This window comes from Vigna angularis, chromosome 8 (assembly GCF_016808095.1).
Source record: "Vigna angularis cultivar LongXiaoDou No.4 chromosome 8, ASM1680809v1, whole genome shotgun sequence".
Taxonomy (NCBI): Eukaryota; Viridiplantae; Streptophyta; class Magnoliopsida; order Fabales; family Fabaceae; genus Vigna; species Vigna angularis.
This window is the reverse complement of record NC_068977.1, coordinates 5237330-5249097: the sequence shown is the minus strand read 5'-3', so window position 1 is coordinate 5249097 and position 11768 is coordinate 5237330. Positions and strand designations below refer to the sequence as shown.

Genomic DNA, 11768 nt, shown 5'->3' with positions numbered 1-11768 from the left:
ATACATTTTGTTTTTTTAACTGGGTTTATAAAGTGTTAGTCACATCGCTTAATGATTTCATTAACATCATGTAATGTGTAAGCAGATAAAAAAAATACATTACAGTTCAAATGACTAATCAAATGCTAAGTGGATTCGCTTGTCTCTTTAAATCTTTTTAAAATCTTCCTGATTAAAATACTTTGCATGGTGAAATAATTCACCAAAATCTTCTAAGTATGTATAAGTTGAGCCATCCAAAGAGAAATTGAGTAAAAATGAATACGAATGTGACATAAAAAAGCATTGATTTTTTTGCGAGTATCCGCGGGTACCCACAAGTTTTAAAATATTTGTGGGTATTTTTTAAACGGGTATCCAACGGGTAGCGGATATAATTTTATCCAACGGATCGGATTGCTGGTAGGCACTATCCGTACCTGACCTGACTCGTTGCCATCTTTAGGCATGATTCTTAACCGGATCATAGCCCGAAGGAAAATAACCAACAACAGGAGCTGTTTTATTGGGATGCTCGTGGACAACCTCCACTGCAACCTCAATTCGATCAAGTTGAGGGGGAACATCTTTTTTCTTCTTGTTCTTCTCCTTTTTGGGAGTTTTGGATTTTGGTGCATCAGTGTTCGAATCCATTACACTGTATCGATTAAAAATTATTAGATTCCACGCAAAGAATAGATAGAGATGTCAACAAAGGTTCTTCAGACACACAAATCGTAGGCACATCATAGATTTTGAAATCAAAAAGTGTCGTTTGGTATGCAAAACCTAAATAAAATACACAAATTTATAGAAAGACAAACCCTAAAACCAACTACAAAATCAAACAACGAAGGGTTATCTATCGTTACAAAGTGTTCAACCCGGATGCTAGGGTGTCTGCTATTGAACAGAGAGAACCCTAAACCCCAACTGAGCCCAGGATTGTATAATATAAAGGTTTAATGTATTTGGAGGTTCCTATTTCTGCGGATTCGTATCAATTGGGTCCTCTTATTTTGGAAGTGCTCAATTGGGTCCGTAATTTGACAAAATTGAGTCAATAATACCCTTTCCGTTAAATGCAATGGACGACGTTAACTTTTTAAACAGGTGGCATGCTGAGGCATCCTTTTATTTCCAGGTGGCACAGTTTGAGCTTAATATGTGGATTTTATATCATTTTAAAGCATTAGTAAGAAGTTGGATTTATTTAATCCCTCAATCTGAAGGTCAAAATCCCTAAATTAAAAGGGTGTGTTAGGAGGTCGACCTTGTAGTTCTGAGACGCGGGTGGGTGTAGTGGTATTGGAGCTTGTGCTTGTTCTTGTTCGAAGACAATGTCGAAGGAGCACTCTTGCTATTTATCGAGTTGCAGTGCCAAGCGGAAGAAAAATGGTACGTCTTCACCGATCTGCCACTGTGGTCAGAGATCTGTGGTGAGAACTGCCAAAACTATGAAGAATCGGGGCAAGCAATTTTGGGGATGCTCCAAGTATAAGGTATGTTAAATTCAACCTAATTAAGTTGTGGTACTATTTCTGAGAACACGACATTGTTCAATGGTGGTGAAGACGGTGGTACTCCCTAATTAAGTTGAATGTTGTCTTTACAGAACGGTGGTGAAGACGGTGGTTGCAACTTCTTCAAATGGTGCACTGATATTGGGTTTGACGAAAGGGGTAGCTACTTCAACAGTGAAGGAAACAAAGAAACTTTGGTGAACAGTGAAGACATGGATAGTACTAGGAAAATGGTAGTGAATTTATGTTCATTGTTCAAAAGTGGATGAAGGTGTTGATGTTGTTGGTTTCTGTTTTATGTGTAATAGAGACAATTTTAGTTTCAATGTTGATGAGGAAGGGATGATTTCTTGTAACTTTGTTGTAGGTTGGTTTTGTTGTAATGAAATGAATGAAATGAAGGGTTGTTTCATAATTAATGGAGTTGTGCTTATAGAATCTGATGTGTTCATCAGTAAGCATGGGATGATTGTAATTTGACTTGAATATAAAGAATTGGTTTACATAGAATTGAGTTACAGAATTAGTATAGTAATGCACATAATCTGTTAAGGTAAGGAAGAAAACATTGCAGTGTTCAGCTTGATACTCCTGTTTCATATAACTTATCAAACCTTAAGTGTACTCAGTCCTGTTTTATATAACTTGATATTTTATCCTTATCAAACCTTAAGTGGTATGAATCATTCCATAAAAGCAAAGATAACATTCCATAAAAGCAAATATAAACATCAGAATTGGTTACAGCATTGAGATAAACATCAGAATTGGTTAAAAAAAGATGTGCTGAAATTGTGACATCAGAATTGGGTCAACATCAGAATTGGTTCAACATCAGAAATGTTTACATCATTAAAAGGTAAAAAAAAGATGTGCTAAAATTGTGACACCAGATTTGGTTCAACATTAGAATTGTTTACATCATTAAAAGGTAAAAAAAAGATGTACTGAAATTGTCACAGGTAAACATCAGAATTGGTTACAACACTGAGATATACATTAAAATTCCCTTCCTATGCTTCAGGCTCATTTGATGATGGTATGTTTGGTTCATTTGCTGGGTTGCTTTGTTGTGTTTGGTCAGGGTTCACATCACGATCTTGGGTTGATTTCTGGCAAGAAGTTATGTTGTGACCCAGCTCCCTACAAATGCCACATCTTTTATGTATACCACCATTCCTTATTCTTGTGTCGTCCCTGACTAACTCCCATTCCTGCAACCTTCTTTAAACATTTGTTTAAGTGTTGAACACATGATAAATGTTAATAAATTAAGCTTACCTAGGAATCCAAAATTTAGTTAGTTGGGACTCCTTATTAACTCTACTCTTGATTTTAGGACAAATCAACCCAGACAATGATTCACTTTTTGTTCGGTTTGTTGTCCATCTGTTCATCAAGTAAAGGCGGATCTCCTCCAACATGGTTATGATTGGTTTTGACCTTGTATGCACCAAAACACTGTTGAATGCCTCTGACATGTTGTTTACCAAAGTATCACACTTAGAAGTGGTGGTAAACCTTGATCGTGACCAGTATCTACATTGCAAGAGATTATGAAATATTACTATCACATTCTGCACTTGCACAAGTATGAATTGAATCACAACCACATTTTTTGAAGAACATACCTAGGAGGAATTTTTATTAGGTATTTGAGAGCCTTAATGTTGACTTCCTTTAATTTTGTCATTTCGGTTTCCTAGGCTTGTGGATGGGTTGTTGTAGTTGCCTTCCACATCAACCGCTTTAGCTGCTTTTCAGGAATTTTTTCTTGAAATTTGCGTAAAGGTGCCTAACACAAAAGCGTTGATCAACTCCAGGGACCACTTCTTGAATAGCTTGCATTAAGCCCTGTAATTTGAAATTGTCAGTGTTGTTAAAGGTCTGATATCAATAACAATGAAAATGAACATACATTTTTAGGAAAAAAGGGCATGTGAATAACCTTTTGTTGATCTAATATGAATGTCAATGATGCATGTACTGGCTCCCCACCAACGTCTTCAACCAGAAGTTCCAGAAACCATTTCCACGTGTCCTTGTTCTCTACTTCCACAATGGCATATGCTAGAGGTAGCATCTGGTCATTTGCGTCTCTTCTAATAACAATTAGCAATTCCCCACCATATTTACCTTTTAAAAAAGCACCATCCAACCCTATAATTGGCCTGCAGGACACAAAACTGTCCTTGCAGGCCTTTAGACAAACATATAACCTCTTGAAAATATGTCCACCAATATTCTCTTCCACTTGCACCTTTACTGTGGATCCAGGATTACGAATTAGGAGCTCATTCGCATAATCATATATCTTTCTATATTGCTCTTTGAAAGACCCATCTACATGGTCTGAAGCAATGGCCTTTCCCTATAAGCCATGGATTTAGATACACCTACATTCCACTTTCTACTTATCTTGTCACGAATTTTCACTCCCTTGACTTTGGGATTTTCTTTCACAGTTTTCTCCAACCTCTTACTCAGCCATTTTGAATTAAGTAATTTGACTTTGTGCTTTCTACTACAATTGTGGTTGTCAGCAATAGTCCTTAATTGCCACGTTCATATTGCATTCATATAAGCAGAGTATGCCATCCAAGGGCAGTTTCCTTTACCACCCATACATTTGATCCTAATTCTCTTCTTATCATTTTTAACATATGTTAGATTTCTTCCATTTTCTACTGCATACGTTTTGATGGCATCCAGAATATCTTGCTTGTCAGCAAAATAAGTCCTCAAATCCCACTTGTAATCCACCATTGTTTTAGGCATACTAAATGTTACAAACTTTCCATAACTGTCTTCTTCATCATCTTCTCCATGAATTTCTCCTTCACTAAGCAATTCTTCTGATTCTCAATTATCACCGGACAGATCTCTATCATTGTCAGTATTTATACCATCATCAACATCACTATCGGACATGTGAGTCCATGATGGTCCATCATCTTGCACATCAACTTCAATTTCACCAAACCAATTCTCAACTCCATGTCCTACCTCTTCTTGTATATCAGAGTCAACTAGGTCTTCCATACAGTCATCATTAACATCCACATTGCAATCAACATTAGCATCCTCACCATTAGAACTCCAGCTATGAACATCAACATCATCTCCTTCAAACTGACCCACATCACATTCAGCTTCAATTTGACCTTCTACAACATCATCTCCCTCACATCTTTGTTCTGAAACAGGAACTTCACATCTCTCAACTACCACGTCATTCACCTCACCATGACCTTGTTGACACTCACCATCACCTTCCTCTTGACACTCACCATGACCTTGTTCACACTCACCATCACTTTCCTCTTGACACTCAGCATGACCTTGTTCACACTCACCATCACCTTCCTCTTGACACTCACCATGACCTTGTTCACACTCACCATCACCTTCCTCTTGACACTCACCATGACCTTGTTCACACTCACCATCACCACTATCATGCATCACAGGTTGAACTTCTTCTTCACCTATATTATGAGGAACATTTTCTAACAAGTGCATGATCTCAGGTTTAGACACTGTGTGAACAACAAATAGATGAACCTCACCATTTAGCCTAGCTAAGTTAATCATGTGCATGGCTCCTTTATCACACAAAGGCTCTAACCTATTATCTAACATAAACCCCCCTACACAATACCACAACTCCTTAAACCCATCATATCCAAGTCCTTTTACTACACTAACTACAATGAAGTAACTCCACATGTTTGGGTCAAAAGACAGAGTTGTACTTTCCCCCTCATACTTAAGTGGCCCATCATTTATGAAATGACCTCCATGGTGGAAAACAACTTCAAAATGATCCTCCATGTACAACACTATAACAGTATATATCCTATAAAATAATAAAAAGGCCAACGACAACAAAAATTATACAAAATTAGAACCAGGACAAGGAAACATGGAGACCAACGACAACATAACTTAAACAAAATAAAAAGCACAAGAAACAAACATGGGGACCACATTGCAACAGCAATATAAAGCACAACAACAATTAAACATGGGGGACCACACTAGCACACCACTTCAAACATGGGGGACCACGAATGAGCATGCATCATTGTCCAAAATATACAAACAATTAAACATTTACTAACCTGAACACATGCTACACCTGCAACGACCTTCGCGAAACTCTCCCACGTGATTCACTGTCAACAATTAGCTGCTTCCACCGAAAACCACCGATAGATGACTACAATTTCATACAACGAAAGGCTATGTATAGGTAATTTCTCACCTAAGTGCAATGTTCCCCAAATCCCAGCACAAGGACAAACCCACCCACAAACCTTACTTTCCCCAATTTCGCACATACAAAATATCTGACCCCAAAATAAGAAACATTGGCTTAAGAAGTTTTAATTATATTTCCAGAATACATTTGACCCTAATTTTGCTTTTATTATATTTTACAATTTAAAATGATATAAAATCCAAGTATTAAGCTCAAACTGTGCCACCTGGAAATAAAAGGATGCCTCACCATGCCACCTATTTAAAAAGTTAACGCCATCCATTGCATTTAACGAAAAGGGCATTATTGACTCAATTTTGTCAAATTAGGGACCCAATTGAACACTTCCAAAATAGAAGGACCCAATTGATACGAATCCGTAGAAATAAGGACCTTCGAATACATTAAACCTAATATAAAACACCTAGTTCCTTTTAACCAAATCATTTTTACATATATTATTATCGATAATTATTAATAAACAAAAATCTCGTATAAGATTTTATAACTTTTTTTTATTGTACATAATTTACTATTAATTTTACATTAATTAATATAATTTATTTTTATTACTTTTTATAACCATATTTTTAATAATTTAAATAACATATTTTATTTTAATAACTATGATGAAAAAATTATTATCATAAGCAAAGAAACGTATTACTTCCCCCAAATCCTTGGTTCTCTTTCGCGGCCAAAAACAAAACCCAGCTGAGGGCTCTTCAATCTCGCGTTCCCTTCTCTTTCGTCTTGATCCTCCATCTCGCACAAGGAAGGTGGTCTCGCGGTGGCCTCGTGGGAGCAGAGATGAAGATGCGATTGAAGCGCAACGAAGGCGCCACGACGAAGGTTTCTTCTCTCCATTCTGATTCGCGACATAAGGAGAAAGCTTCTACCTTCTCCTTCTTTCTCTGATTTCGATTGGGTTTTAAGGCTTCCTATTTTCGCATGAGCGGTTTGGTTTTCTTCATTGGGTTGTTGTCTGGTTGATTGTTCTTTGAAGGAGGGGTGAGGGAAACGTGTCGTTCTCGTTCTTGCAACGATTTGGAGTTCATATTTCATCTTGGACGTTTGACTTCTGGGTTTCTGTTTAATGCATATCCTATTCTTCAACATTTTCTGGGAATGATTTTAATGCTCTACCAGCAAAATAGACCTAAATAAATTAAGGAGAACAAAAATTAAAAAAAAGTTCAATTTCAAGCGCCAATCTTCACAGTAGACGCACCCCACCAACGAAGCACCACCATCGCACCATCACTGCACCACCAACGCAACACAAACACAAGTAAAAATGAAAAAGAAAAAAGGAATGAAGTGGAAACGGATATGGAGAATGGTAGGAGAAAAACGGATATGAAAGAAAGAGAGAAAGTAAGAGATGGGGGTGGACTGCGACTGAGTTAAAACGAGAGGTAGGGAAGTAGGGTTTTCGTATAAAAGTAAAAAAAAAAGTAAATGTTTTTTGTAATTAAATTTTTTTTGGAAGGTGTAGGGAGGTGTAGGGGTGGTGGAAAGAGTAACTCTCAAAAAATGTGATTCATAAAATATGCATTAAATATCTAATATATTTTTAGAATGAACACTTACTTAATTGATTAAGTACTTTTTACATGTATTCAAGCATGTCGAGAAGATCAAACACTTTAATAATTGTTTAATATCGAAAAGATAAAAACAAAAACCAAAAAACTAAGTAAAAGAAAACATGATCACAAAATCACTTAATCTTTATAAGAATAATATATATTATGAAGAATTTTCATTTTTCCATATGGCTTTACAAAAATCTTATAGTTTACTAGGTTATATATATATATATATAAATGAATTTCTTCCTTTCAAATCCTTTTGTGATTATTATACATTCAAGTTTTCTTTATCTAGTATTTTTGAGATTTAACAACATATTTTTACTCCTAATAAAATATAATTCTTCGTTAACTAACGTTTAAATTTTATTTAGTTAGCCGAGACTGTGATGCTACTCATCCCCTTTATTATGCTGAAGTTAGATATAGTTATTTAGTCATCAATTCTAAATTTCTTTTTCAATTAACTTAAGCTTTTATTTCACGCAAAAAAGATATTGGACTATACATTCAACGTATTATTTATAATATATGAAAAACAAATATAACTCCAAAAATAATTATATATATATATATCTATACATTGAATTTTGCACATATATTTGTTACTCTCCACATTTTTTATATACTCTAAAATTTGTATGACAACTAAGTACATTAACTCTTAATAACTTAAAAAAATCATGCAAAAAATATATATTATGGAAAGCTTTACCAACATGCAAAGCTTGATTTAAACAAAGAAAAAAGTTGACTAAGCGATACCATGATAAGACGAGAATATATTGATCTAAAATTTTTAGAATAATTTATAGAATAAATTAAAAGCTTAAAATACTTTTGTTGTCATTAAATAATGACATATTACAATCATGGCATTTTAGATATGTTATTCCTTAATTGTCATAAATTAATTTTTTTTGTCGTTGTTTTAATAAATTACTGAATTTTTAATATAATTAAGAGCTAATTTATAAGAAAATTGAATTCATAAAAAAATGAAATACAAAGATCTATTAAACAAAGGAACATAGAAACAGAGTACATAACTTTTCATAGGTATTCAAACATATTTAAATGTTTACGTTAAATCAGTTCAGTTTAAATTGGACCAGGTTAAAAATTAATTCGTTTATAATAAAAAAAAATTGAATTTAACTCACTTACAAACTAATTTATTTTGGTGGATAGAAGCTATCCATCAACTTATCTAAAAAGTGAAAAGACCACATAATTATAAAAATAATATAAAACTAAAATGTTAATTCTTTAATTACTCGTGTATTATATAAAAACTTGAAATTAGTGAGAAATTTATAATTTTTTAATTTATCATGAAATTTGTATTGTATGTAATCTTTAATTACTTATTAAAATTTAAAAATTATATATACATATATATTAAAATAAATATTTTAAATTTGATGGACTAGTTAACTCAATGGATTAAATCTAAAAAGCATTTAAGATATTTTACGTTAAGACAAAGTTTAAATTGATTAATTTATAAGATAGATTATGTAACATCCCAAAATTATACAGTCATCAACCATATACTTAGAATAATTACACGTATCAATCACCCAAAACAGTTTTAATATTAAAGGGAACAGATTAAACAAATGGCCGAACGGCCTTTCATATATTAGAATTAACGAGCGTTTACAAAAAAACAAGGACGAACGGTGTACAAAATAATGACCGCACGTCCAACTATTTACAATCAAAAGAGCGCTCGCTCACAGCCGCTCGCTACTCTAAATACACTAACTAGAACCGAACGTTCACTGTTCGGCCTTCACTTCAGCTTCGACGAGGTTGGCGTCCTCCAAATTTTCTTCTTCCAGCGTTTCTTCAAGTAACGCCTCACCATCTGCTCACATCCACACGGATGATCATTGCATTCGACAAGACGGGTATACATAGACGAGACAACACAATGGAAAACGCAAGGGTAAGCTTATTGAATTTAATTCAAGTCAAACATACAGTTCATACATATCAAACATATCAATTTATTCGTAACACATGCATTCAAATCAGACATTAACTCAACCAAAATCCTGATACTAGACCGACCGTCCGGACTGTATGAAACCTGTGTAGCTAAGGCGTCCGTGCACCCAGGTGAGTGACTGGAATACTCATCAGTAGCCACCTGAGGTTAGTCTTTTATGTCCAAGTTACAGTTATGGACTAGACCTCCTGCCATTCCCACGCATGACATACTCCTCTCTACTTGAGAACGAGCACTCACGGAATATCAGGATGAACCACCATCTAAGCTTACCACGTTCATACTTACAAATCTCAATTTCCATCCAAGAGTCGTTCCTCCCTGGAACGCTCGTTCAAAACCAACAATCACAATTCCATTTCTCATGGTGTTCGCACATCTTAATATTTCATCTTATTAACACTTTCATTATTAGTTTCACTTCCATAAAAGAACGAACGTCCAGCCCTCTTTGTAATAGAGGACGAACGTTAATGCAATACCAAGAAGGCCTGTTCACGAACTTGAATCAGTTAGATGAACTGAATCTAGAATGATCTGAAATTTACTTAGAATAATTTAAATTCAATAACTCTGGAACGAATCAAATGGATAGATATATCACAACTTATTTAGATAAAGAATACGAACATGATTTAATTCAAGAGACAGCCGCCAGTCAATGACCGAGCACTAAATGAAACTTTTGGACGAACGTCACTGAAATATTGGACGAACGTTACTAGGATTATTGGACGAACGCTATTTAGATTTTAAGGACGAACGTTATTTCAAATTTGGGACGAACGCTATTACCGCTCGTTGATAATTTAGGAAGGAACGAACGTTCGGTATAGGACCGAGCGTTCTTTATCGCATACGCATTTTGGACGAGCGTTCGGTATCAGACCGAGCGTTACTTATCATTCACTCTTTTTGGGACGAGCGTTCGGTCTAAGACCGAGCGTTACTTATCATTCACTCTTTTTGGGACGAGCGTTCGGTATCAGACCGAACGCCACTTCAGGACGTACGTTTTTAGGTAGGGAACTTTCACTGATTCAAAATCAAAGAAGTTTGGGATTTCTATAAGATAAGATACTTAAAATTTTTATCTTACAAATTGACTAAGAGTTCAAAAGGATGTTATCAAGTTTCTCAATTCTCACGCAACACTCATGAAGTGTACGTCTGGCCAAATGCTCAAACGTAAAGCTATTTAAGAGGGCGTTCGTCCTCAAAGGGAGTCCTTTCCAAATGAAAGGGTCCGACTACTACAAGAATTTACTGATAATACCGAACGGTCAATGACCGTATCGATACGAACGTTCATTTTCATAGGATTTTCATATTTACATTCCACATACAGTAACCATATTTTCCAGTATACACTTTCATGCATTAAATCAATCATACCATAGTATTTTTCCATGCTTCTCATGCTTTTAATCAACATCATATACTAACATTCAAATATCAAAATCATCCACATACAACGTTACAGAACATTCATACACTCAGCATATAATTTCCAGTACATACATGCATCGTTTTCTCATATCATCTCAGAATCATATTCATAAACTCCAAAGTCCAATATCATAAATCATATTTCAAGCATTACATAACGCACATGCAGTACAGAAATTTCATGAATTAAACCAATAAGCTTCCCTTACCCGGATTAAGCAACGTGCGTTCGTTCTTCAGAGAGAGAGAAAACAGATTCCAGTATACTCCTCTACCCTTAACGTTTAAAACCCCAAAACTCCTCAAACTAAAATTACAGAAAAACCAATACTGGTTCAGAGAAGGTGCATGCAGATCAAAACGAAGCTTGCATGTTAAAAATGAAGAGTGGTTGAGGACGTGAAATTTACCCGTTTCAGAATCCAAAACCAATCGGTTTGATGGAAAGCTCACGGTGCAGGGACGCTTCTCACGGTGCTGAAACGTGAACGGAGCAAAGGAGGGTGAGTTGCAGAAGAGAGAAGAAGAAAGGTCTCTAGAGAGATGGAGGAGAAAAATGGAGGTTTGGTTTTCTGAGGAAGATGAAGGAGCACGCAGAGAAGGGAAGAGTGTTTCAGAAAATTAATTTTTCTTCCCAAGTCAAACGGACACTCTCTCCTGCGCTGCCACTTGGCTTCCACTATCAAACTCAAAACCTTCCAATTTGACACCTGGCGGTGGCATGCAGAGTGAGGGTGTGTGCTTCTTTAATGGCACGGAACACGTGTCACACGTATTAATGGAAGCAGGGAGGTGACTAAGCAGAATAATTAATGGGGCGTGACAGATTACATAGCAAAGATCCACAGTTCAGAACGACCACATTTTTACTGTTATATTTCTAAAAAAAATATTACTTATATCACATCTCACTTGATAAATGTCAATAAAATTTGTAAGGG

The 11768-nt window shown here is 35.4% G+C and overlaps 2 protein-coding genes and 1 long non-coding RNA gene across 3 annotated transcripts; 1 reads left to right on the top strand and 2 right to left on the bottom strand.

Annotated features, from left to right (window-relative positions):
* The first annotated feature begins 109 nt into the window (after window positions 1-109).
* LOC108345387 (uncharacterized) lies at window positions 110-2054 on the top strand. Its single transcript, XM_017583983.2, has 2 exons — window positions 110-1481; window positions 1595-2054. Exons 1-2 carry the CDS (start codon window positions 1320-1322, stop codon window positions 1769-1771), a joined length of 339 nt encoding a protein of 112 aa, XP_017439472.1. The 5' UTR covers window positions 110-1319; the 3' UTR covers window positions 1772-2054.
* A 239-nt stretch (window positions 2055-2293) lies between these two features.
* Window positions 2294-6199, bottom strand: LOC128193457 (protein Ycf2-like). Its single transcript, XM_052866748.1, has 4 exons — window positions 5627-6199; window positions 3451-5361; window positions 3134-3356; window positions 2294-3041 (listed from the first exon to the last, which is right to left on the bottom strand). Exon 2 carries the CDS (start codon window positions 5334-5336, stop codon window positions 4365-4367), a length of 972 nt encoding a protein of 323 aa, XP_052722708.1. The 5' UTR covers window positions 5337-5361; window positions 5627-6199; the 3' UTR covers window positions 2294-3041; window positions 3134-3356; window positions 3451-4364.
* A 2894-nt stretch (window positions 6200-9093) lies between these two features.
* LOC128193591 (uncharacterized) lies at window positions 9094-11475 on the bottom strand. The gene is made up of 3 exons (XR_008244924.1): window positions 11238-11475; window positions 11037-11134; window positions 9094-9234 (listed from the first exon to the last, which is right to left on the bottom strand). It is a non-coding gene; the product is annotated as an uncharacterized LOC128193591 (long non-coding RNA).
* Window positions 11476-11768: the final 293 nt, after the last annotated feature.

Excerpts from the sequence above, each read along its gene's own strand:
- LOC108345387 (XM_017583983.2), top strand. The coding sequence starts at position 1,320 with ATGTCGAAGGAGCACTCTTGCTATTTATCGAGTTGCAGTGCCAAGCGG. Across the intron at positions 1,482-1,594 it reads GGGGATGCTCCAAGTATAAG|AACGGTGGTGAAGACGGTGG; the intron begins GTATGTTAAATT and ends TTGTCTTTACAG.
- LOC128193457 (XM_052866748.1), bottom strand. The coding sequence starts at position 5,336 with ATGGAGGATCATTTTGAAGTTGTTTTCCACCATGGAGGTCATTTCATA.